This window comes from Myotis yumanensis, unplaced genomic scaffold, assembly GCF_028538775.1.
Source record: "Myotis yumanensis isolate MYYU_CA2020_CCGP unplaced genomic scaffold, mMyoYum1.0.hap1 SCAF_16, whole genome shotgun sequence".
Taxonomy (NCBI): domain Eukaryota; kingdom Metazoa; phylum Chordata; class Mammalia; order Chiroptera; family Vespertilionidae; genus Myotis; species Myotis yumanensis.
In genome coordinates this window covers 43,461,553-43,486,059 of record NW_027223767.1, presented here as the reverse complement: position 1 = coordinate 43,486,059, position 24,507 = coordinate 43,461,553, and the positions used below count along the sequence as shown (strand labels likewise).

The window sequence follows — 24,507 nt, the reverse complement described above, 5'->3', positions numbered from 1 at the left end:
TATATTTTTATTGATTTCAGAGAGGGAGAGGGAGAGGGAGAGATAGAAACATCAATGATGAGAGAGAATCACTGATTGGGTGCCTCCTGCACGCCCCACACTGAGGATCGGGATCGAACGGGAGCAACTTCGAAACCCGGGCATGTGCCCTGACCAGGAATGCAACTGTGACCTCCTGGTTCATAGGTCAGTGCTCAACCACTGAGCCGCCAGCCGGGCTAAACCATGTGCTCTTCGGGTCAGTATTTGAAAGGGGTAACTAACGGAGGATTCCGCGAATGGATGCTGGAGTATATTTTCATGTGGTGAACGTGCTTGATAATCTGTGAAACACCCCAAATTCGGCCTCCTAACTCTCCAAACACGTGATGGCCCCCACGCTCTGATTTGACAGGTTACCCGTTGGCTTCCTCCTTAGCTGGACAAGGACCAATAGATGACTAGCGTCTCCCTGGGAGTTAAGAATTGGAGTTGACACCTTCTTGTCCCCCAGCTGGGAACAAGGCCCCACAAACTGCCACTCAGGGATCGCCTGGATGTGGCCTCGCGACCAGCTGCATTAGAGGCCCAGGCTGTGCCCTGGCCGTGGGCTCCGTGGGTTGGAGCCCGTCCTGGGCACCCAGAGGCTGCTGGGCTGAGCCAGGCCCGGCCACGTGACTCGGTTGCAGGTTTGATCCAGGTGGGGCCAGGTAACGGAGGAGAATGATGGATGTTTCTCTCGCTCGGCCTCCCCCTTCCTCTAAAAACCAGTGAAATCATAACCGTGGGTGAGGATTGAAAGAAAACGTTACCAAGCCCTTTAATAAGCAGGCAGGCGGCCTCAGCATTGGCAGGTGTAACGAGTTCCCCAAGTGGTGCTGGAGATAGAAACAAACGTTTGAAAAATCACAAAGATGTTGGCTGGACGAGATCGGAGAACACTAGACACTGAGAAAAGTTCCTGAGAGGCAAGACCAAGCTCCGTGGGAGGCTGGGCGGGGAGAAGAGCGGAGAGAAGGCGGCACTCTTCCGGGAGGTCTCCTCCCGACGAACATCGCTGATTACCCCGCATCCCTCACACCGGCAACGCCCCTCCACCGTCGGGGCCACCCGTTCCCAGGGCTGTTCCCGCGATGTGGCCCGAGCCTGGGACGGAGGTGCCACCATCCTAGGCTGGCGAGGGGCGTGCCTCCACGCGAAGCGAAAGCTGGCAAAGCGGTTTCCGCTGCCAGCACCCAAGATGGCGACACCAGCGTCGCCACCACACGGAACACATGCTCTGTACTCCGCTTCGACCCGCCCCTCGGGTCGCACTGGACTTTTGCAAGTCACCGTAGGAACCCTCAAAGGGGGCGTCCCGCGCTTCGGCGGCGACACTACCTCCCAGTCCGAGGCCCTTCTCCCCCGGCCGAAGAAGGCCCTGGAAGCGCGCAGCCTGCAGTTTACTCCGCACCCAGCTCGTAATACCCCCTGTGGCCGGCGCGTGGCCGAGGGGGCCCAGATGCCGGGGGCGAGAGGGCCCTTCGCCCCACTTATTGGAGGGCCCACGCCGTGGGGGCGGGCTTACACGTCCATTGGGCCGTGAATCATGCCCGTCTTGGGAAATGGGGAAAAGGAGGCGGAAGAAACTCAGCCATTGGGCCTCCTCTACTGTCAATCAACGTGACATCCGGCGACGGCCACGGTCTCAGCTCGTTGATTGGAGAAACGTGTTGGCCGCGGAGGGCGGGCTTGCAAGTGAGGTGGGAGGAGGAGGCGGGGAGGGAAGCGGAGGCTGGGGAAGCTCTAGGCCGGCCGGCGGCGGCGGCGGCTGCGGCAAGGCGGGGATTCGAGTGGAGGACCTGCTGTGGCAGCCGTGGCGGACGCCGAGCTCAGCAGCGGGTATCCGGCATCTTCTTTTCCCTGACGAGAGGCGGGCAGCGTCGCGGGGCCGAGACTTCAGGGCTGAAGGGCGGCGGGGTGGAGCTGAGGGGCAGGAGGCGGGAGCGGGCGGCCGAGCCGGGTGGCCGTGGGGGTCGGGCCCCGGGCCTGGCCGGGAGGGGCCGCGCGTCCGTGGAGCCGGCCAGCTCCCGGGTGGGTGGGGCCGGGGAGGGCTGAGAGCGCGAGAAGGCGTGGTGTGAGGCCGGGGCCCGGGCACGGGGTGGGGCCACGGCGCGGGGCGCGATGGGGCTGGGCCGCGAGGGTGAGTCAAGGCCGGGAAAGTAGCACTTGTTCGCTGCCGCCCCAGGGGCCGGGGACGGAGGCATCGGCAGCGGGCATGGCGACGTGGTGTCAGCCGGACTCGGGTATCCGGGGCAGGTTGGGGCTGGGCTCGCACCAGAGGCCTCTGGCCTTCCTCGCTCTTTAGTTTCTGGAGGGCTTTAGCAATAACTTGCGTGAGGACAGGAGGGCAGTGTCAGCTGAGATTCTGGGTCGCAGTTGTGTTTACTCTTAGCCAAGCAAGGGGTGTGTGTGTGTGTGTGTGTGTGTGTGTAGGGGTGTGTGTGTGTGTAGGGGGTGTAGGTCCCTTTTCTCCCTTAGGATGAAGTTGGCAGGTGGCTCATACCGGCGGAGAGCGCTGTGTCTTGGTTTACAAGGTTAATAGCTCAGAAGTAGAGGCCAGAAACCGAAAGCAGACTTACTCCCTCCCCACTTGGCTGTCGGGTGGAGAACTTTGCCATAGCCTCTGTTTGGGCTCAGAAGGTCATGTGAGCGAAAATAAAACCTGCCTATGCAAATGACGGACCGAATCGTCCTGGCTCCCCCCCCCCCCCCCCTTTTATTTTCTTAAATGTGAGAGTGATAGGAAAGGGAAATCAGATTTCAAAGTTGAGAAAATAAAAGGCATCACTCTCTTCTGTGAAGTGGTGGCCCGACCGTGTTCCTCGTGTCCTTCCACACTCTCATCCGTGAATGGTCGCCCCCTCCCCGTGGGAAGTGGGGGGGGGACGAGGATTGTAGACCGTTTTCTCCGGAGAGGTGGGCAGCCAGCTTTCCTTGGAGATGGGCCGTGGGCTTGTGCTGCACATAGACGCTGGTGGTCTGTGTCTGGGCTGGAGGGGAGGGCTGGTAAGTCAGACAACAGGGAAAATATTTTGGATGCTCTGGGCCTGGTCTGCTTCTTCACAACAAGCCATGTTTTAGGGCCTGGCGAGTTTCATCTACAGAAACAGGGATCCTTTGATCCTTTGTGAGCAATACTTCCTTTCATAGTTGTGTCTATAAAAGGTTTTTGTTCAGGGCGTATAATGACTGACTTATTTTTCCTCTTGTAAAAGTGGCCTTTTAATGTGTTTCCTACCTTCTGCCTTGATCGTGGTGTGAAAATTATGGCATCTGACCCTGTTGCTCTGTGATTCCCATTTCAGGTTTCTCTGGAAACCCTCCTGGTAAGAGTGGAGGAGGTGGGACACTCTGACCCCAAGACAAAAGGCCTGTAGCTCCAGCCAAAGAAAATAAACCTTAGGAAGAAAAAAACACACCAGAAAACAACAACAACACCCCCCATCAGCTGTTCCTGAGAACAGCCTGCAGTGGAATCGACAGAGAGGACGACTGATGTGAGTGAGGAAGTGACTGTATGTGGACTGTGGAGACAGTAAGTCACGTGGACCCTGAGGGCCTGGACTGGGTTAGGAACTGTTGTACTTTCAGAGGCGAGGTGTCCAGAAGGGACAAGTGAATGTGGTCTGGAGTGTGGCCTTGGCTCTGCGGGCTGTGCTTTCCTCTGAGGCCGTCAGGGAGCTCAGCCCCTGTGTTCTGCCAGGGTGGGGTGGGGGTTTGGCATTGAGTGGGGGGGTGACTTGCTGGCTGGAGCAGCAGAGCAGTGGCCTTGATTTGTCTTTTGGAAGATTTAAAAACCAAAAAACATAAACGTTGTGGTCCTTCAGCAATGCTTTCTCTGAAGAAATACTTAACGGAAGGACTCCTCCAGTTCACCATTCTGCTGAGTTTGATTGGGGTGCGGGTGGACGTGGATACTTACCTGACCTCACAGCTCCCCCCACTCCGGGAGATCATCCTGGGGCCCAGTTCTGCCTATACTCAGACCCAGTTCCACAACCTGAGGAATACCTTGGATGGCTATGGTATCCACCCCAAGAGCATAGACCTGGACAATTACTTCACTGCCCGGCGGCTCCTCAGTCAGGTGAGGGCCCTGGACAGGCTCCAGGTGCCCACCACTGAGGTAAACGCCTGGCTGGTCCACCGGGATCCGGAGGGGTCTGTCTCCGGCAGCCAGCCCAGCTCAGGCCTTGCCCTCGAGAGTTCCAGTGGCCTCCAGGATGTGACAGGCCCAGACAACGGGGTGCGAGAAAGCGAAACGGAGCAGGGATTCAGTGAAGATTTGGAGGATTTGGGGGCTGTAGCCCCTCCAGTCAGTGGAGACTTAACCAAAGAGGTTAGTGGCCACATGGAGGGGTGGGTGGGAGGGGTTGGGTTGGGGGTGGGGATTGGCTGGTCCTGGAGGACTGTGGTCTATGGTACTAACTCCTGTAAAGAACCAGAGGTTGGGCTGGGGGTGGGGGATGTCTCAGGCATTGTTCTTGAATAGGAATGAGCTGAATTGTCTGACTAGGACGGGGGCCTGGGAGCAGCATTTCCTGTGTTGAACCATTGACCCACCTCTAAATGTACCGTCAGGGCAGTGGGAGGTTCCTAGAACATGCCAGTGTGTTTACTGCTTGGATTTCAACATGACTCCTGGAGGCCCTGGGATGGGGGAGGGAGTCATGTTGTGCTGGGCTTTGATGCCGTGTATATCTGTTGCTAAGACACAAATATTTTGTGGACTCTTGCCTTGTACCTCCCCCCACATCAAAACACACATATATATCCTGAAGTTCTACTCCCTTGTGGTCAGTCCTGTTGTTGTTTTAAGGTCCTGATAAGTCCGCTGACCTGGGCCTGAGCCAAGGGGTAGATTTAGAGAGTTATTCTCGGTCCAGTGAGGACCAAGGCTCCCTCTTTGCTAAAGGCCCACTGTAGGGAGTAGGAAGGTGAGGCTGGGAGCAGAAGAGGAAATGCATTCTGTTGCCTGAGTCCGCTAGCTTTGAGCTGTCAGATCTTTAGCTCCTGACATGTGGCTGACATACTGTTCTGGGCAGAAAGTGATGTAATTGATTTTAATAATGTGAATGGCTAGAACTGCCCCTGTCCCACCAACATGATGATAAGATGGCTTTGAGCTCTATGTTTAGCCCTGGCTTGCCACTCAACCCCAAGGAGTTTGAGAAAAGGCCCACTGCAGTCTTCCAGCCATTAAGAAAAGAGAAGACTGGATTGCACTAGGCTGGGTTTTCCAGACCTGAGTGTTCGTGGTGGTGCTGGGTGGGGAGAGGGGATGTAAAAAGTGTTACAGATACTGAACTTGGCTCTTTCTTCCCACTAGTCAGACCAGGTTTTTTCTTCTGTCCTGCACTTGAGCCTGTTCCTGAGCTCAGTTCTCTGAATGTTAGTGACTCAAAGCGTGTGGCTTCCTCTGGGCCAGAGGTCCTAAACTGGGGGTGATTTTGCTCCCCAACGGACATGTGGCAATGTCTAGAGACACTTGGTTGTCACAACTAGAGGTGCTATTGACATCTAGTGGGGAGAGTTCAGGGATGCTGCTAAACTTCCTAGAAACAGAACAGTCCCCCAAATGACAGACAGATCTGGCCCCAAATGTCAGTAGTGCCAGGTTGCTTTACTGTTCAGCTGGCTCATACTGGAGCTACTTTGAAAGAGATTAGAATTACCTGAGCATGCGAGATATGAGCATTCCTTACCTTTCAGTGCATTTTCTGTTCATCTTCACCCGAGGATATTTTTCCATTGATTTGTAGAGAGTGGGAGGGCAAGAGACAGAGAGAAACAAACATCCGATTGGTTACCTCCTGCATGTGCCCTGACCGGGGCCGGGGTTGAGCCTGCAACCAAGGTATGTGCCCTGGACCGGAATCAAACCCGGGATACTTCAGTCCGAGGGCCGACATTCTGTCAGCTGAACCACACTGGCTAGGGCTTTCAGTGCATTTAAAAAAAATCTTTATTGTTTAAAGTCTTACATATGTCCTCTTATTTGCCCCATTGACCTCTTCTAGCTTACCCTCCCCTCCCCGCCCCTGGTCTTCACTGCATTGCATTTTTTCTTAGATTCTTACAGCGCCATTGGGAACGTGAGTCTCTCTTCTTCTTTCTCTGTCCGTTTACTTCAAATGGACTCATCTTGGCACGTGGTCTGAAGACGTATGCCTCCCAGCCTAGGCTTCCTCCTGCCCCAGTGTAGCTCCCCAAGGGAATGGGTGTAACTGGGCTTGCTCTTGGGAACCCTGCAGGGGGAGCTCCATTCCTATTCCTGCTGGGAGCTCTCCTGGGATGGGATGTTTTGGATGTAATGTGGCTGGGTTGGAGTGGAATGGGGTGGGACTTTGACCCTGCTTTCCTCCATTTCTTGGCCTTCATGAAGGTTATGTTTTCTGTGACACTCGGCCTTCGCTACTCCCTTTGGGGGCTGGCGGTGGGTCAGCATTAGGGGCCCAGGCTGGGTATGGGGGAAGGGAGGATTATTATGTGTCTAGAACAACATTTCCTCAGCAACTCAGGGATAAAAATACCCAGGTCTAGAGCATGTGACAGGCATTGCTGGAGCTGGTATTATCCCTGGGTGGCAGTGCTCCCCTGCTGCCAGGCCTGTTCGATGGACAGCCATAGCCCAGGCCCTTGTCAGGATAGGATTCCCCTCGAGGTTGGCACTCTGCCTAGGGCGAGGGTGGCCTGTGTACAACTCTTCCAGGCAAGGAGCAGTCTGTGACCAAGGAGAGCACACTGTCCCTGACCTGACTTTCGGCTCAAGGGGAGCAGCAGTGAGGGTCGGAGTCAGAATTGTGATGCTGATTCTGTCAGGGGTTTCTTTCCTTCTTTAGAGATGTGGGCTGGGGTGGGCAGAGAATCCTCTTGAGCAAAGCGAGGGTAAGGGGAGTGGGGGACATGTTTGTGGCCCCAACATTGTGGGTGGTGCAGAACACTTGTCTCCTTCCGTGTTGGCCTTCGGGCTCCTGGCTCCCACCTCTTGGTAGGCCTGGCCAGCACGGTGACATGGCGGCACATGGGCAAATGGCATTTTCCCTTCCTCTCATCTGGCCTGTTGTAGTGACAAAGCCCCTGGCTCACATTGGATCAGGATACACTGGTTCCTGCCCAGCCTGGCTTGTCATCCTTGGGCTTGAGGACAACTGGCCACAGTCCTCCTGAGGAACGGGAAAACTTCCATTTCCAGGGAAGAACTTAAATTCCCGCAGTAGCTTCAGGAGGAGTGTCTGCCCAGTCCTGAGTGGGCTGGGAAAGCTGGATGCGACTGGAAGGAGTGGCACCCCTTCTCCCCCCAACCCCCCCCTCACTGCCCCACCCGCACTGGCTTTCTGGGCTGGGTGGGGCTGCCCGCCCCTGGGTGCGTCTCCTTGAGGAGAGGAGGCGGCCCAGGGATGGGCTGGTTCCTTGCGGCAGCTTCTCCAGCTGCCCTGGTGCAGAGATTGGCTCTGGGCTGCAGCTAGGTAACAGGCGGTGGGAGGGGATTGGCTCTTTCCGCATCTCCAGCGGAGACTTGGGGGAGGAGATTGGCTCTCGTCGCAGCCTAGGTAACGACAGTGGGAGGGGATTGGCTCTTTCCGCAGCCCAGCTGCTGACCTGGGGGAGGGGATTGGCTCTCCGCAGCCTCAGCAGTGACCTGCGGGGTGGGAGGGGGAGGGGATTGGCTCCTTGCTGCAGCCTAGGTAACAAGTTTGGGGGGCGTGGGGATGGGAAGAGAGGGAGGAGTGGGAGGATAGGCCTAGGAGGAAGCTTGCTTTCCTCTGCAGCTTGAGCACGGAGCATGGGGTGGGAGTCCCATCTCACTGCAGCCTCTGCGGTGAGCTCAGGGTGGGGGCTGCTGGGCGCCTGAGTGGAACTGGGGTTGTGAGGTGGGAGGGGGCTGCTCAAGGATGGAGGAAGAGGGCTGGGCTGGGCCGCCCAGGCAGCTGTACGGGCGGGGCACCTCCTCAGGCCCCTCCGAGCTAGCACGGGGCCACCCTTCCAGCCTGGTGTGCTCCCTGCCAGCCAAGAGCTCCTTGCAGCCCCCAGTCCGGCTTCCCGGCACCGGCTGCCCTGGGGCTCATCTCGCAGAACATGACCCGCCTGGACCGCAGCTCTCACAGTGGTGGGGGCCCTGCCAAAGGGAGCAGGCCCCTTAACTCTTTGCTGGCTGGCCAACGGGTGGCCCAGCCCCACTCTGCTCCTGGGTCCAGGGCTTCTGTTCAGGTTGGTGTATGCGGGGAGACCAAAAGGAGAGGTACACCTGGTGGGAGGTCCTAGGATCAAGGAGGGTTATAGTGGGAAAGGATGCCTGATAAGGGCTAGGGAGGTGGGTCTAATCTAAGGATATTGCTTTCTGAAAAGTGCCGGCTTAACCTGAATGGAAGCCAACAGTAGGGTTTCTTTAGCTATAGGAGGTGTCATGTGTAGAAAAGCTCCAATAGCTATTTACTGGGGTTCTATGCTGGTGGCAGTGGGGGTCGCAGTTGGTGCAGGAGCCACCAGGGTAGAGCAGGAGGGGGTGTTTTGGTACCTGAGGCAGCAGCTGTGGCCAAGTGGTGATGGAGGCTATGTCCTTGAGTGGGTTGACTGATGGGGAGTCAGTGAGTCCTGGGGTGTGGTAAGGGCGTGAGAGCTCTGGTGTGAGAGGGGGCACTATGGGGCTGGCCTTGGCAGGGGTGGGGTGCCCAGTGAGGATCAGCTGACTGCTGGAAGCTCTCCTGGGAGCGGCAGCTTGTTAGGATCAGCTGGAGAGTGAGGATTCAGGCAGGGATGGATCTTGAGGTGAGCCTGGGCTTTAAGAGTTGTGGGTGTTCAGCCGTACTCCTGCCTCAGCCAGGGAAGGGGGAATGGCTGGTGACAGCCTGTCATTGTCATTGGTTTCATCAGGTGGTTGCAAATGCAGGGATTTTCCTCTCCAGCCCAGCCCACCCCTTTATGCAAATTAAATGGTACCATAGGCTGATGCAAGCCTGGCCACCATCGAAGCAATTCTGCATGACAGTTTGCCCTTGCTTGCTGTGGCCAGCTTCCTACAAACCCTGTTTTAAGGGGTTCCCATTCCCCAAATGAGAAATGCCTCTTAACTTCCACCTTCCTTCTTGCATAGCAATGAGGTGCCCTGCCTTTCAGCTGGGGTGTTTCTGGTGCGGATACTAAGTCCCCAGACTGGTATGGTGATGGGTATGCTATTGGTTTTTGCTAGGTTTTGGTTTTTTTGGAGGCTGGTGTCTGGAAATGGATGAAGGAAGCCTTGCTGATGCAGAGTGGGGGGCGGGGGCGCGGGGGGGGGGGGGGGGGGGAAGGCTGGGAGCTGTAGGCCTGGGAGGGAATAATTGGAGCGATGCTAGGAAGGACCTCTTGAGAGGCAGGAAGGGGCCCCTAGATCGAGCTAAAGTCATGGTGATCTGTCTTTCAGGACATAGATCTGATTGACATACTTTGGCGACAGGATATTGACCTGGGGGCTGGGCGTGAGATTTTTGACTATAGTCATCGCCAGAAAGAACAAGATGTGGATAAGGAACTGCAAGATGGAGTGGAGCAGGAGGACACCTGGCCAGGAGAAGGAGAAGAAGTTCTGGCACGAAACCTGCTAGTGGATGGAGAAACTGGGGAGAGCTTCCCTGCCCAGGTACTCCCACCTCTGCTCACTCCAGGAAACTTATCTTTAGAGAAGGCAGTTGTGTCTTGTGGGATGGACTGAGTGTATATTTTGGGTTGGGGTCTCTCACAGTGAGTGGGCTGAGAAAAGAGGAGTGGATGAACAGAAGTAGAGGGGCCAGGCTTTGGTAACAAACAGCACAGAGGAGGCAAAGCACCTAGCAGATTCCTACTTGCATCAGGACTCTTTTACCTTCCCTGTTCTCCCCTGGAGTTTGGGACTTATGGTCTGTCATTAGCCCGGAAACAGAGGGAGAGTGTGGGCCTACAACCACGCAGGTCTTCCTTCAATGTCCCCTTGGGGAAGCCTGCAGGCAGCCAAAGCCTAGATCAGTCAGACTTACAGTTGCTGTTGCCACAGGTGCCTGGTGGGGAGAACCAGACAGCCCTGTCCTTGGAATTGTGCCTTAGGCTGCTGGAGGCCACCTGCCCCTTTGGGGAGAATGCTGAGGTGAGCAGGACTTCAGGGAGAGCCCACCAACTCAGCAGGGTAGCCTGCACACAATGTTCCTACGGGCTGCCTGAGAGGCCAACTCTTGGTGCTGGCCTTGTCCTGGCTGCTGGGGGTGAAATCAGAGGAAGGAACAGAACCTCAGATGGTAGTCTCTGGGAGGAAAGCAGAAGGCTGGTCTTTCCTTTTTTCTTTGTTAAAGTCTCTGTGTTTTACCCTAGTTTCCAGCAGACATTTCCAGCTTAACCGAAGCAGTGCCTAGTGAGAGTGAGCCCCCAGGTCTTCAGAACAACCTCTTGTCTCCTCTCCTGACGGGGACAGAGTCACCATTTGATTTGGAACAGCAGTGGCAAGATCTCATGTCCATCATGGAAATGCAGGTAGGACTGTCAGAGCACAAACTCATGGGACCTTGTGTGGAGGTATCTTAGCACTTACTTGCTTTTCCCTCTCTGGGAAGAGAAAGACTAACGTATCTGTCTGATGCATAGGAAAGTGAGAACACTGAGAGGTAACTGTCTAGGTATCTCCTTGGGGAGATACGGGGTAAAGCCAGGAGTGGGGTTTGGGATAAAACCCCAGGGCTTGAGCCTTTTAGAGTGGGCCTGCTTCCTAGGTATGCCTGCCTCCTTTTTTTTCCTTCAAGCAGATAATCACTTGGCTGGGTGCTCCCCAGGTTTATCATTAAGCTGACGTTCATGTAATGCTTTACAGCCATCGTTATCTCACTTGGCACAATTATCTAGTCAGCCCTTTATTATTTATTTTTAAAATATATTTTTATTGATTTCAGATAGGAAGGGAGAGTGAGATAGAAACATCAATGATGAGAGAGAATCATTGATCAGCTGCCTCCTGCATGCCCCCTACTGGGGATCGAGCCCGCAACCGGGCATGTGCCCTTGACTGGAATCGAACCCAGGACCCTTCAGTCCCCAGGCCAAGGCTCTATCCACTGAGCCAAACCAGCTAGGGCAGCCCTTTATTATTTTAACGGTGAGGACATGGAAGCTCAGATAGGTTACGTGATATACCCGTGGTCACATGAAAGTGGTACAGCTAAGTTTTCTCATTCCAAGGCTTGGTCTTTTTTTTACTATGCTGATTTTGCAATGAAGAGGTAGTCAGTGTTAGGTGTTTGCTTACTCTCTCTTCAAGATGGGGGAGTCTGGCCAAACATGAGTTGGTCAGTCCTGCATTGGAGTGGAGTCCATATGAAGGAACCCATCTCTGTCAGGCCTGGTGGACCAACTAGGGCCAGGAGCTGATGCCGTGGGCTCTGATGTCCAGTTTCTTGTTTTTATACCCATGCAGTTGTGCCTATGTTGGGTGTCTGCTCATATAAGCCTTCAGCTTCACCTGGGGGGGGGGCGGGGGGAGTCTACTCTGAGTGAAAGGTGACACTCTTCTTCCCTTTCAGGCCATGGAAGTGAACACATCAACAAATGAGATCCTGTACAATAACCCTCCTGGAGACCCACTGAGCACCAACTATAGCCTTGCCCCCAACACTCCCATCAATCAGAATGTCAGCCTGCATCAGGCGTCCCTGGGGGGCTGCAGCCAGGACTTCTCCCTTTTCAGCCCTGAGGTGGAGAGCCTGCCTGTGGCCAGCAGCTCCACACTGCTCCCACTGGTCCCCAGCAATTCCACCAGCCTCAACTCCACCTTTGGCTCCACCAACCTATCAGGCCTCTTCTTTCCACCCCAGCTCAATGGCACAGCCAATGACACAGCAGGCCCCGAGCTGCCTGACCCACTGGGGGGTCTGTTAGATGAAGCCATGCTAGATGAGATCAGCCTGATGGACCTGGCCATTGAAGAAGGCTTTAACTCTGTGCAGGCCTCCCAGCTTAAAGAGGAATTTGACTCTGACTCAGGCCTCTCCTTGGACTCTAGCCATAGCCCTTCCTCCCTGAGCAGCTCTGAAGGTAGCTCCTCCTCCTCTTCTTCCTCTTCTTCCTCTGCTTCTTCCTCAGCCTCTTCCTCCTTTTCTGAGGAAGGTGCTGTTGGCTACAGCTCTGACTCTGAAACCCTGGATCTAGAAGAGGTAGAGGGCGCTGTGGGCTACCAGCCCGAGTATTCCAAGTTCTGCCGCATGAGCTACCAGGATCCGTCTCAGCTCTCTTGCCTGCCCTACTTGGAGCATGTGGGCCACAACCACACGTACAACATGGCACCCAGTGCCCTTGACTCTGACAAGCAGATGAGCCGGGATGAGCATCGAGCCCGAGCCATGAAGATCCCCTTCACCAATGACAAAATCATCAACTTGCCTGTGGAGGAATTCAACGAGCTGCTGTCCAAATACCAGCTCAGCGAAGCCCAGCTAAGCCTCATCCGGGATATCCGGCGCCGGGGCAAGAACAAGATGGCAGCGCAGAACTGCCGGAAGCGCAAGCTGGACACCATCCTGAACCTGAAGCGGGATGTGGAAGACCTGCAGCGTGATAAAGCCCGACTGCTGCGGGAGAAGGTAGAGTTCCTCCGGTCCCTGCGGCAAATGAAGCAGAAAGTTCAGAGCCTGTATCAGGAGGTGTTTGGGCGGCTGCGAGATGAGAATGGGCAACCCTACTCGCCCAGTCAATATGCTCTCCAGTACGCTGGGGATGGTAGTGTCCTCCTCATTCCCCGCACCCTGGCGGACCAGCAGGCCCGGCGGCAGGAGAGGAAGCCAAAGGACCGGAGAAAGTGAGCCTGGGGAGGAAGGGGGGTTGACACTCACCAAGATTGAAACTGGAGAAGGGCTGGGCCTGGACCTGGACCTACAGTGGGGGACTTGAATGCCTTGTTATCCAATAGATCTCAGATGGGATGACTGTGGGTCAGTGGACAGGAAGAGGCGGGCATAGGCACTGTCTGGCTCAGCTTCCCCCACTGGGGAATGTCGAAGTTGCCAGACTGTCTGGGTGGACAGGGTCTTCACCCATCCCCTTTTCCTTTGAGGGAAGGGGTGGGGTGGTGATGGCATTGATGGAGGCCGACAACGGGAAGGAAGGGACTTGTGAGAGGAGAGAAAAGTAGTAGAAAGTCTCATTCCAGGAAGAAATGAAGGAAAGAAAAACCAAAAAAAAAAAAATCAAAATCAAAGCTGGAAGAAAAAACTGCAGGTTAAGATTGAATCTGGCCAGGATTCCAGGCAGCAGGTTTTAGGTGGGACTAGGTCATTGGTGTGAGTAAACCCCACTTCACTCCACGGGAGGGGTGGACACAGACAAGGTGAGTTCTGGGAAGGGCTTTGTGAACTCTTTCTGCTCCCACACTTTGATATCCATGAAGGGGAGCTCTTAGATAACTCCTTGAACGTTTCAACACAGGGGAGCTACCAGGACCCGACACCTGTTTAGAGGGTTAGGATTAAAGGATGCTGAACAGGAAAGGGTCACAAGGCCCCGTATTGCAGCAGCCCCAACACCAAGCATGCCACTCACTGTCCCGCCTTCCATCTCCCTGGTGCCCAGTCACCCCTGAGCTGAGGTTCCCATGACTTCATCAGAGCCTGCATGCAAATGCTGTTCTCTTCCCTGCCCCTCACCAGCTGCCCAGAGCTCTTCTGTAGCTGGGTGCTGGCAGTGCCCCCAGTGATGGGCCTACAGCCTTCTGGGGGCTGCTCTGAGGCAGGGGGATGACGTGGAAAAGCCAGGTAGTATTCAGCACAACACTGGGGAGTGACCCCTCAGACCTCCCACCAACAACTGGGCTTGTCACTGGAAAAAGCCAAAACAAAACCCAGCAACAAAATACTAGTCCTCTTAGAGTTTCTTGCGCTTTGATTTTTTTAGGGCTTGAGCCCTGTTTCACTTATAGGGTCTAGGATGCTTGTGTTGAGTAAAAAGGAGATACCCCAATATTCAAAGCTGCTAAATGTTCTCTTTGCCATAAAGACTCCGTGTAACTGTGTGAACATTTGGGATTTTTCTCCTCCGTCCTGAGGTCTCTGTCTGCTTTCTTCTTTGAGTTTCTTCCTAGGAGGATTAGAAGTGCATGAATGGAGGTTTACAGCATCTTCCCCTGCCCCAGGCTCTTGGCCATAGGCAACTTCTCAGCACCCTGAGCTCAGCAAGGGATCCTGGAGGACTGCCTGGGGGAAGCAGAGAGGGGAGTGCCAAGGTGGCCATATGGTTCCAGGACCAGTGTCTTTATTTTTAACTGTGTGCTACTGCTGCCCCTCCCCCTTGTCTGGTTCTTGGGTACAATCTGGACTAGCAGGAGTTGAATGGGGGAAATGCTGGTTCTCCCCACTTTGGGGGAGGGGTAACACATTAATTGAGCAGTAGGGATAGAAGGCATGAGCCTGGGAGTGCTTTTATAAATTATTTTCCTTGTAGATTTTATTTTTAATTTATCTGTGACCTGCCAGGGAAGGGAGAGGAGAGGTTGTGAGCACATGACAAAATAAAATAAAATGGATGATTCATTCTCAAGTGCAATTTTTCCCTACCTTGAATTTAAACAGTAAATAGGTCTCAGGAGGGCTGGCCATTGTGTGGCTAGGGCAGAGCTTACCTGGGAAGGTGGGTTGACAGTAAGTAATTTAGAAAAGACAATAGTCTTAAATACTGTATTAATAACCTTTCCAAGCAGGTGTTAGGTACCTGTTCACAAGGTATACCAGCTGAATCCCCTCAGAGGAAGGATTCAGAATCCTTTTGGCTTTTCTCAAAGGGCATGCCAAGTGTTTCAGTGTAAAATAGCATGGCCACAGAATGAGAGAAGCAGAAAGCCAGACCCCAGGTTTTGGAAAGCCCCAGCCGAGGTAACTGAAATCTGACACACACACATCTCTGCCTTAATAACAAGCCTTGGAAGTGCTGAATGCTGCAAGGTATTGGGTGGATGCTGGAACTGCCATATACCCATCTTGAGGTAGGTGCCAAATGCCCAAGTAATGAATACTCAGTGGCAGTCTGAGATTACTGGACAAGATTTATACACTTGGTCTTGGCCAAAAGGCTGAGAAGCAGTTCAGGACAAGGTTTATGACCAGAAGCCATGATCCTAGTAACAGAACCTGTGATCTTTAATTTCCCTGTACCACTGTGTGACCTGGCTCAGCCTAGTCCTTCAATGATGCTGCTAGTTTATCCTAAGGGATGGAATAGAATTCCAGAAACAATATTGATTTCTTAAACTTATTTCAATTTACAATGGCTTTCCCCTTACCTCTAGTTGAAAAGGATTGGTCATACTAACGAGCTCTTCCTGCATTAGGAATTAAGCAATATTTGTCAGATAAAACCAAGATTCTTAAAGTGAAAAACAAAAAAAGTCTAAAAATTAAGTTTAAAAAATTCACTGCTAATAAAAATACAAATTGTTATGTAGAAGAATAAATTGACAAGTAAAATTCATAAAGTAATATTTTTGTATTCCTTCTAGAAACAAATATATATTTTGGTTTAACAGTATTAGGTTATAACTTTTATCTTGTTTTGCAACTTCTTTTTTAGCTTGAGCTGTAAAAGGTTTTAAGCGAAACATTCCTCTCACCCCCTTTACTAGTGTTGCCTCTAGTCTGAGAAAGTATTTTTGTCACCCCCGTTCCCCATGTCCCCGTATGGAGAGATCTACAGTTGTATCTAGGATCACGTTGATTAGATGGGGCTTCCGGCCAAGTTGGTCAGCACTGCTGTGGGGCTGACCTCTTTTGCTGCTGGCTGGTGGAGTGGGTGTTCTAGCTTCAAGGTTTTTTCTGCCAGGAAGATAGGACTCACTCAAGTAAGGCTTGTGAAAGACCTGCTACACTTAAGACAGGAAGTGAGCAGAGATTCTAGGGTTGGCAAAGAGATATGAGCACGCCTCAATCCTTAACTAAAGACCAAATTTTAGCATGGCCTGCTTGGGTAGGGGTAGAAGACTTGCTTTGTCTTGATTTCAACACTCCTAGGCTTCATTCAAACCAATTTCCCATACATCATAATTCATGTAAGATGGAAACAGACTGTTTCAACACCTGCCCTGCAGATCTCACCAATGAAGCAGGGGCTATTCCAGTATCATTAAAAATAGAAAAAATAAAAACTGAAAGGGTAAAATAGTGATCTAGAGACAGTGTCTACAATACCTGGCCTCCATGGCTGACTCTTCACCTTTTCTAGGGAAAGCTAAACAGCAACTAGTCAAACAGCTGGTGAACGGGGCAGTACTTTCCAAAGAACCTCATCTTCCTCAGGCTGCCCTATTCCCTGCTTTTACAGCCCAGGTTACACCAGGCCTTGCTGCTCTTCAGGTTTATTTAGCAAATAGCTGGAAAAACCAAGTGCCTTGCAGAAAAAAATAACCCAAACACCCTCAAGCCTCCTTCCACATGTAGTAGGCACCAACTTAGAGCAACAGCTTTATTTTTTAAATTGGAGAGAAACATTGATTTATTGTCCCACTTATGCATTCATTGGTTGCTTTCTGCATATGCCCTGACATGATATCAGACCTGCAACCTTGGTGCATGTGGACAGAGCTCCAACCCAACTGAATCACGTGGCCAGAGCCAGAGCAACAGCTTTAGCAGCTCAGACTAAATCAGTAGTTTTAGGGCATCTGCAGCCAGAGTCTGTTTTCTTACTGACGCTATCTATATGCCAATAAGGTACAGGTTGGCGTTTGCCTCTCTGGAAGGTGTTTTCCCAGCCAAGTGTAGAAATTCTCTAGCAAAACCTCGGTGCTTGGTTATCCTAAGAGATTGTTTTCTTACCACCGATTCATCTGGAAAGTGAATAGTGACCCATAGACCAAAATATGTGTGTCATTTTGTCAGTGTACCAGGAACAATAACCCTTCTTTCACCTTTACCTTCTCTCTCACAGAGGGGTTAGTCATTTTCCTTGCCTCTAGTTCTGACTTCATGTGGAGCCATGTGGGGACTCTGGGGAATACATGTGAAACGTAACACCTGATTTGATTTCTAGTCCTTGTTCTGTCCAGGGATTCTTTGAAAATGCACATCTGCCTAAATTAGCCGATTAACAGAATTCAGTGCACCAGTTGTCTCCTGAGAAGAGTATGGGACCTTGCTAAAGAGTTGTGTTCAGAATTAGTTAGAAACTTTTGTCTTCCTTTCAGAGCACACAAAAATACCAATGACAGCCTCAAGGTTGGTTCTTTTCCAGTCCAACTTTAACTGCAGACTGGAGATAGACTGCACAGTATTTGTTACTTCATTACAGATGATATTTCAACCAAGGAAATAAAACCTAGTTTAGTTCACATGGGGAAAGGTGGAGAAAGACCATAGTTGATGCTCTGCCCTGACCCAAAGCCAGGCCCCAAAGTTCCCCAGTCTGACCACAGGCTATGCAAACAGTAAACAGGGCAGGACTGGTCAAAGTCAACTAGGATTTAAAAATCCATGTGGGGTAAACATGGCTTTGGTACTATCACCACCATGCAAACCAACAAGGTCATAGTGCAGACTCAGACCTGCTGTTGAATATGTTAACACAAGTTATTTAATATAAACAAAAACTATAGAACTGAATTGTTAGCATATGTTGTAAACTTACTGTTTCAACTTTACCTTGGAGTTCTGTCACCTCACTGGCCTAAATAAGAAAGAAAGAAAAGAAAGAAAGAAGCCTTAGAAACAGACTACAGTTGACCCTTGAACAATATGTGTTTGAATCACACAGGTCCACATATATGTGGATTTTTTTCAATAAATACTGTAAATGTATGTTCTCTTCCTTATGATTTTCTTTATTGTAAGAATATAGTATATAATACATATAACATACAAAATATGTGTTTTACAACTGTTATTGGTAAGGCTTCTGGTCAACAGTAGGGTATTTTAATTTTTGGGGGAGTCAGGTTGTATGTGGATTTTCAACTGTGTGGGGAGGGATGTCAGTGCCCCAACCTGTGTTGTTCAAGGGTCAATTAACTGTGCTGCTGTCCTTGCTACCACAGAGCAGTGCCAACTATGCTTTTCATCCCAGCAGGATGGTTATTTCAGATTTCATTTGCTTTCAATATTCAGCAAGAAGCTCCCAAGGCCAAGGTCGATTACAAGTCATTCATATAAGTGAGATGAGCAACTTGAACATTGTCTAGGAAAGCAGTAAGTTTTGGATAAAACCTCAGCACTGAACAGTCAAACCAAGGGTGATGTGCAGATCAGAGACTGATGGTTGTCTGGGGATCTTAAGCTCTTCTATCAAACTTCCTTAACCATATACCAGAACACCACAATACCTCTAACTTGATTGCTTTCTACTACAAGGCAAAGTGAAGCCAAAAATCCTTCCTTTTTACTAAGCTGAATGCTGGCCTAGGTGATACTGGTATTCCAAATTCTAGGAGGGAAAACACTCAGCCTGGACTTAGTTCAGTCCTATCACCTCTAAATTTTTATTTTTAAAATATATTTTTACTGATTTCAGAGAGAGAGAGGGAGAAGGAGAGGGAGAGAGTGATAAAACATCAATGATGAAAGAGAACCATTGATCGGCTGCTTCCTGCATGCCCCACACTGGGGATCAAGCCCACAACCCGGGCATGGGCACTGACTGGGAATCAAACCATGACCTCCTGGTTCATAAGTCAACGCTCTACCGCTGAGCCATGCCCGCCAGGCATGAGCTCTAAATTTTTAAATGAGAACATCCTCATGAGACAATCCAACTTGCAGATGAGATTAACATCTCAAACAGAACCTAGCTCCATACATAGTTCAGGATCTGGAGCACTACAGAAAATTTGCAGTTCAAGTTTCCAGTTCCACCCAATGATAGCAATTTCCTCTATCATTTTCCCTTTCTGTATGAGGGAGGTAATTACTTTGTAACACAGATTCCCAATGCTACAGACTATAAAGATATGCTGAGCACACATGGCCAAAACACCAAATAGCCATGGATTAAAATCAAAATGAGCTGAGCGTGAATGAGTTCTGGTATAGAAGATGATATTTGAAATTAAATTCAAATATTCAACTTAAAAATTCAACTATTAAAAATTATTTAAAATCGGTAGTCAAAACTTTCAAATGACACTGAAAAGCATAAGTATTCCTTAGCACTGTCAGTTGGTAGAGTGCACCTGTGGTCAGTATACTGGCCATTTACTGTACCAACTTGAAACTCAACTGAAGACAGTGGAGGAGCAAGGCTGTTGCTGTTTTTTTTTCTTTCACTGGTTCTGCCAATGTAGGACATCTCCAATAATGATATTGTCACCATATTAGTAAGCTCTCCTTTTGTAATAGTAATTAAGGCAATAATCTATCTCCTCTTCGAGTCCTGGCAAGAGGTCTATGATGATGCAATTTCATTGAAGCCATCCAACAAACACATTTTGCACTGCCTGAAGAAATATTCTCTGAATACTTTGTTTCTAAGATTTGTTGTGTCTATGTATATTTGTTATTTCTAACATTTCTGCATGCATTTGTGGCTTCCATAATCACTTGAGAAAAAATTATTCTTAAACTTGAATCTAGAAATGTGATAAAGATAACAAAAGTGTGGATACCTATCTCCATTTCAATTTTCATTGTATGTAATATCATTTTCAGTGTCTTCCCTGGAATGATATAGTTTTATAAGAGTTCAGGAATCTAGAAATGACAATGAAGTAGGTTCCAAAGGTTAAGGCTAATGACGAATAGCAGCCCATTCTGGACACAAACCAATGCTGAAGGCTAGTTTCAGTACCTCTTATGATGCAGAACAGAACCAGAACACTGCCCACCTCACCCCCAACTCTCTTTTATTTAGCTACTGACTGCTCTGCTGCTGCCAACTCCAAGAACATACCCTCAGACCTCTGCAAAGAAAAAGCCTCCCAGCTCAATTTTCCTTATGTCCCCCCAAACTCCTAAAAGACATTTTGAAAACAGTATCTACACATCAGTTTACTTGAAACAAATGCTTTGTACTAAGGGAGCTGAATATTTTACACTGGTTTCATCTCAGTGGAAATCCCACTTTCCCTTTTTATATACGACGAGAGTCAAGTCCCATTTTGGCTCTAGAATTATAGGCAGAAAACGACATTAAGAAAATAGATGATATTTTAATTCAGTAATCAAATCCAAGGCTAATTCCTGAAAATTCCGGAAAGTTGAATTTAGCTAAGGTCACACAAATCTATGAAATACATGAACCAGGAGCCAAACCTAATTCAAAAAACTCATGTTTCCAAACATATCATAATTTGGAAGTGTTATCAGGTCACAGAGTGCCGAACAAACAACCTTTGAGCAGTAAGAAAGACAGAACGATGTGACACATTTACAGTTTCTGCAGCAATTATAAATGCTCAATAAATATTCACTCAATTAACATAGTGAGACCACTCAAAGATGCAGGCCAGGCGCCAGATTCTCAAGCCTACAGTGTTCAAGAAATAAACCATCCAGCTGTACCAGTTGTTTCCAACAGGCTGAACCTACAAGGTAATAAAAGGCAAGGAGGGTTTCTGGCAAGACTTAAGACAAATCAAGGATTATAAATCTATATAGTTTTATTAAAACAAAAACTGACAGTGTTGTATGAAGTTTACATTTAAACAAAGTTTTCACAGAAATCTAACACATGCCTAAAAGGATTTTACAAAGAAGGTCTGGATGATGTCAAGAACTGACGGATTTCATGAGTCAAGACAGCATTTTGGGTATTAATTCTTGGGATAAAAAAAAGAATTTTTGTTTTGTGTCTTAAAGTGAACCACTGCCCCAGTATGAAAGTGAAAGTTTAATCTTCTCCTGAGACCAGGGCTTTTGAAATAATCCAACTCTTGAAGTGATTCAACGAACTTGTGCTGTCAGTGACTGAACCCTGCCACCAATGGTTTCAGAGTTCAAAGTTCAAAAAACAGAGAGGCTCCAAGAGTTTCTCCATCCTAAAAACATGGGCCCCCTCTCTTTACTCTCACACCTCCTATACCATCCCCTTCTCCTCCCCCCCAAATACCTCAGCCAGGAGCTTGGATGGACAAGCTAGTATCTATAGCTTCATAATTAGGAGAGAAAGGGTCTTGTCAATTTCAAGAATTAGCACCTCTAAGACAGAATGTTCTGCCTATATATATGCTCCAATACAAGACTTTCCCTTCTCAACTAATTTCCATCCCCCTACCCCCTGCCCCAAATGGCAACTTTGGTAACTTATCAACTGGCTTAGTCCTTTGTTGGGAAAAGAATTAATCTCCGGCAGGGAACACCTTGGCCTGTAAGTCAGGCATTCACAGCTTTTAAACAGTCTCTCAGAGTCCTCAATTAGATTGCCAATTACATTTTCTTAAAAGAAAATATTCTGGACACAAAACCAAATCATTAGTTGTTTCTTCTTTTCATTGTTTCACCATTTCCCCAACCAGGCCCCAAATTTTAATAAAAACAATCCTACTCATCTTCCTTCCTACCCCATCCCTCCCACCCCCAAATAATACAGCAGTAATAGCCAAAAACTACACACATGCTACGCTGTAAAAATGCAGTTAACACTATTGGGAAGAAGGCTGTGGGTTGTGGAGATGCGCTTTGAAGATCTACAGTATCTTTTTGCTCTCACACATACCCATTCTGCAAGTTTTGTCCTTCATAGAAGGCCCTTCGCTTTTCTCAGCAAAGTGCAGAATGAATTGCCTTGAAACACTTACCCTCCTTCCCCTCCACATGGATGGGTGTGCAAACTATACAGCATGGAACGGCTTTAAAGCACTTGGGCTGCTGTAGGGCACAGAAACTATACTGGCTCTTCAAAGGACATCTTCTCAAGCCACTTCTATGGTATCAAGACAAGTAGAACTCCTTCCCCTCCCCACTTGAAACCCACAGTCAGATGTGACAGGGGCTGATACTCAGGAGAGTTAATTCTTGTCATCTTTTTTGTCATCATCCTCTGAGGGATAGGAATGCCACGTCAGCCTTTCCTCATAGAAGGATATGACAACCTGGGGGCACTTGACATTGGCTTCCTTGGCTGGGACCAGGTCAGCCTCATCAGAGTTTTTCCTGCAGAATAAAGCACAGAGAAACTTTGAGACCAGGTGTTAGTGGTCTCCCAACTTGGGTAAGAAGTATAAGCTAGGGAAGGGTGTTAATATGGCCAAAGCAGCATTTACTGACAGCTTTTGGTTAAGTGACATTCTTGTAGATATTCTGTTGAAAATCCCCTTTGAGTATCTTTGTCAAAAGGTAAGTGATCTAACTCAGTCTATCACATCTGAACCTCTGGGAAAGGCCAGAAAAAGCACGACTCTCTGAGGGAAGAAGAAGAGAGACTACCACATTCTTCCAAAAGCCATATGCCAGCTGCTGGGGTCCCATGGAGAGATCTTGGCTTTGTACTAGGATTTCATACTATGCTGTATAACACTGAATACCAATCTCACATTGGCCAGAGCCAATGCAGGTGAATACTTTCTTGCTAACTCATAATTATACGGTTTAACATTACCAAATGCCATGCTCACAGATATGCCAGAACTCCAAGGTGCTTTGAAATGGTCCTTCAACATTGAGAGGCAGAAAATGACTGGACTATAATGTAATTCTCTATATCAGTGATGGCGAACCTTTTGAGTTCGGCGTGTCAGCATTTTGAAAAACCCTAACTTAACTCTGGTGCCGTGTCACATATAGAAATTTTTTGATATTTGCAACCATAGTAAAACAAAGATTTATATTTTTGATATTTATTTTATATATTTAAATGCCATTTAACAAAGAAAAATCAACCAAAAAAATGAGTTTGCGTGTAACCTCTGACACGCGTGTCATAGGTTCGCCATCACTGCTCTATATTCTTCTGAATATTAAAATGTTCTCAAAATGTAAAAAATCACATCTATTCCAAGGGACAAAGGAGTACACTCTATCTTTAGGTCATTGGGAATGTCTCAGATGGAAGTTGTAGTATAGGGCAGGCAGTAGATATCTATATATAAAAGGCTAATATGTAATATGCTAAGTGTCCCTCTGACTGTTTGACCATTCGACCAGTCGCTATGATGCGCACTGACCACCAGGGGGTAGACGCTCCGACTGGTAGGTTAGCTTGTTGCTGGGGTCCAGCTGATAGGGACTGGGCTAGACGGGCCGGACATGCCCTGGAGCCCTCCCGCAGTCCCTCTCCAGCCTCGATCGTCCATTGATGGGGTCGCTCAGCCTGGCCTGCGCCCTCTTGCAATCCAGGACCCCTTGGGGGATGTGGGAGAGGCAGTTTCAGCCCAATCCCCATAGGCCAGCCTGAGGGACCCTGGGCATCTAGTATGATAGAATCTCTGATGAAGCACCACTCAAAAGTTCCAGAAACCCAGCAACAGGGTAAACCAAAGCTCCACAGTATCAGGGACGAAGCTGGTAAGGTATGTTTCTGAATAACGGATTCAAAAAAATGGGAGAGAAAGGAGTATAACAGTATCAGAACCTGAAGCAGGCTGCCCCTTGTTCAACAATGTCCTCAGAAGTAAGTTCTATCATTTCACTGCATAGGAATATTTGCTATTTTTGGAAATGGACAAATACCTCCACCCCCCAGGAAAATAACTTCAAAATGAACTTGGTTTTATAATCAAAATTAATCTTTAACATAAAGGTTTATATTCAGCTATAATCTTTACACATAGCAGTGAGTCAACCAAAGGAGTGTAATCTTAAGGAACACGAAGATACTACTCTAACTCAGGTGAAATGCAGAGAAAGTGTACTCTAGCTGGACTGAGTAACTCCTGGAATCAGTTCTTTCCCTCCAAATGCAGCACCTTAAAAACAAACAAAAACCCCCACCCCTCACACATAAAAACCAAAAAAAAACCCTCTTCTTTTATGGGCTAGCAATAAATCAGCTAAAAGAAGGTCAGATTCAGTAAACACCCAAGGAATGCATAGGAAGAAAACAGGTTTAGCTAGCTGTGACACAGGCTTCCTATGGTGTTAAACTTAGACCTCTCTGGCCACCTTCTAGAGAAGAGCTAGTACCAATGTGAGTTTCAGAGAAGGTTCTAGACTGGCCAAAGGACAAAGCACCTATAATGTTGTCTTCATAGGCAAAGGCTTAGAATTATTCACTCCTAATATATATTTTAAAAACAATGACTGAGATCCACTTGATGGGAAAAAAGCACAAGCATTTTCAATTTTTTTTTAAAAAAGGGAGGCCTTCCTTTTGGACAGAGTAGGGAAATTATCCAAAATTTGGGGTTACAACTGTTTCCATTAAGCTGTTTCATAGAGTATTGCTATCATTGGTGTTTATACTTAATGGAGAAAAATGTAGACATGCTCTATGCTCCGTATATGACCCCTGCTGGCTGATCTTGGAACTGTAGAATCTGTACAAATTGGAAAGAATCTAACAATTAAGGACAAAGAAAAGCTACAGAAATTCTTTCCTAAGTCAGAGAAGTTAACAGAATTTCTGAGCCTGGGGCCAGCCTAATCTTTA

General features: G+C 49.0%; 2 protein-coding genes across 7 annotated transcripts in view; one reads left to right on the top strand and one right to left on the bottom strand.

Annotated features, from left to right (window-relative positions):
- Nucleotides 1–1,734: 1,734 nt before the first annotated feature.
- On the top strand, nt 1,735–14,544 carry NFE2L1 (NFE2 like bZIP transcription factor 1). 5 transcript variants are annotated; one of them, XM_070395291.1, is made up of 6 exons: nt 1,735–1,860; nt 3,327–4,360; nt 9,425–9,640; nt 10,031–10,120; nt 10,342–10,500; nt 11,541–14,544. In XM_070395291.1, the coding sequence occupies exons 2-6, from the start codon at nt 3,851–3,853 to the stop codon at nt 12,813–12,815; spliced, it is 2,250 nt and encodes a 749-aa protein (XP_070251392.1). In that variant the 5' UTR covers nt 1,735–1,860; nt 3,327–3,850; the 3' UTR covers nt 12,816–14,544. The 5 variants fall into 5 exon arrangements, with proteins under 5 accessions (XP_070251392.1, XP_070251393.1, XP_070251394.1 ...); XM_070395292.1 differs by lacking the exon at nt 1,735–1,860 and adding an exon at nt 2,110–2,161; XM_070395293.1 differs by lacking the exon at nt 1,735–1,860 and adding an exon at nt 2,168–2,264 and having other exon boundaries at nt 9,458–9,640.
- The window catches only part of CBX1 (chromobox 1), a 23,165-nt gene continuing 13,091 nt past the window's right edge, over nt 14,434–24,507 (bottom strand). For both annotated transcript variants that reach the window (XM_070395296.1, XM_070395295.1), the window contains exon 5: nt 14,434–22,073. In XM_070395296.1, coding sequence (XP_070251397.1) covers nt 21,929–22,073 — 145 coding nt within the window. In that variant the 3' untranslated portion in view covers nt 14,434–21,928. The remainder of the gene's footprint in view (nt 22,074–24,507) is intronic.

Bases quoted from the DNA above. Each gene is read 5' to 3' on its own strand.
- NFE2L1 (XM_070395291.1), top strand. From the start codon at position 3,851: ATGCTTTCTCTGAAGAAATACTTAACGGAAGGACTCCTCCAGTTCACC. The intron at 4,361-9,424 runs GTTAGTGGCCAC...TCTGTCTTTCAG, and splicing joins GTGGAGACTTAACCAAAGAG to GACATAGATCTGATTGACAT. The intron at 10,121-10,341 runs GTGAGCAGGACT...GTTTTACCCTAG, and splicing joins CCTTTGGGGAGAATGCTGAG to TTTCCAGCAGACATTTCCAG.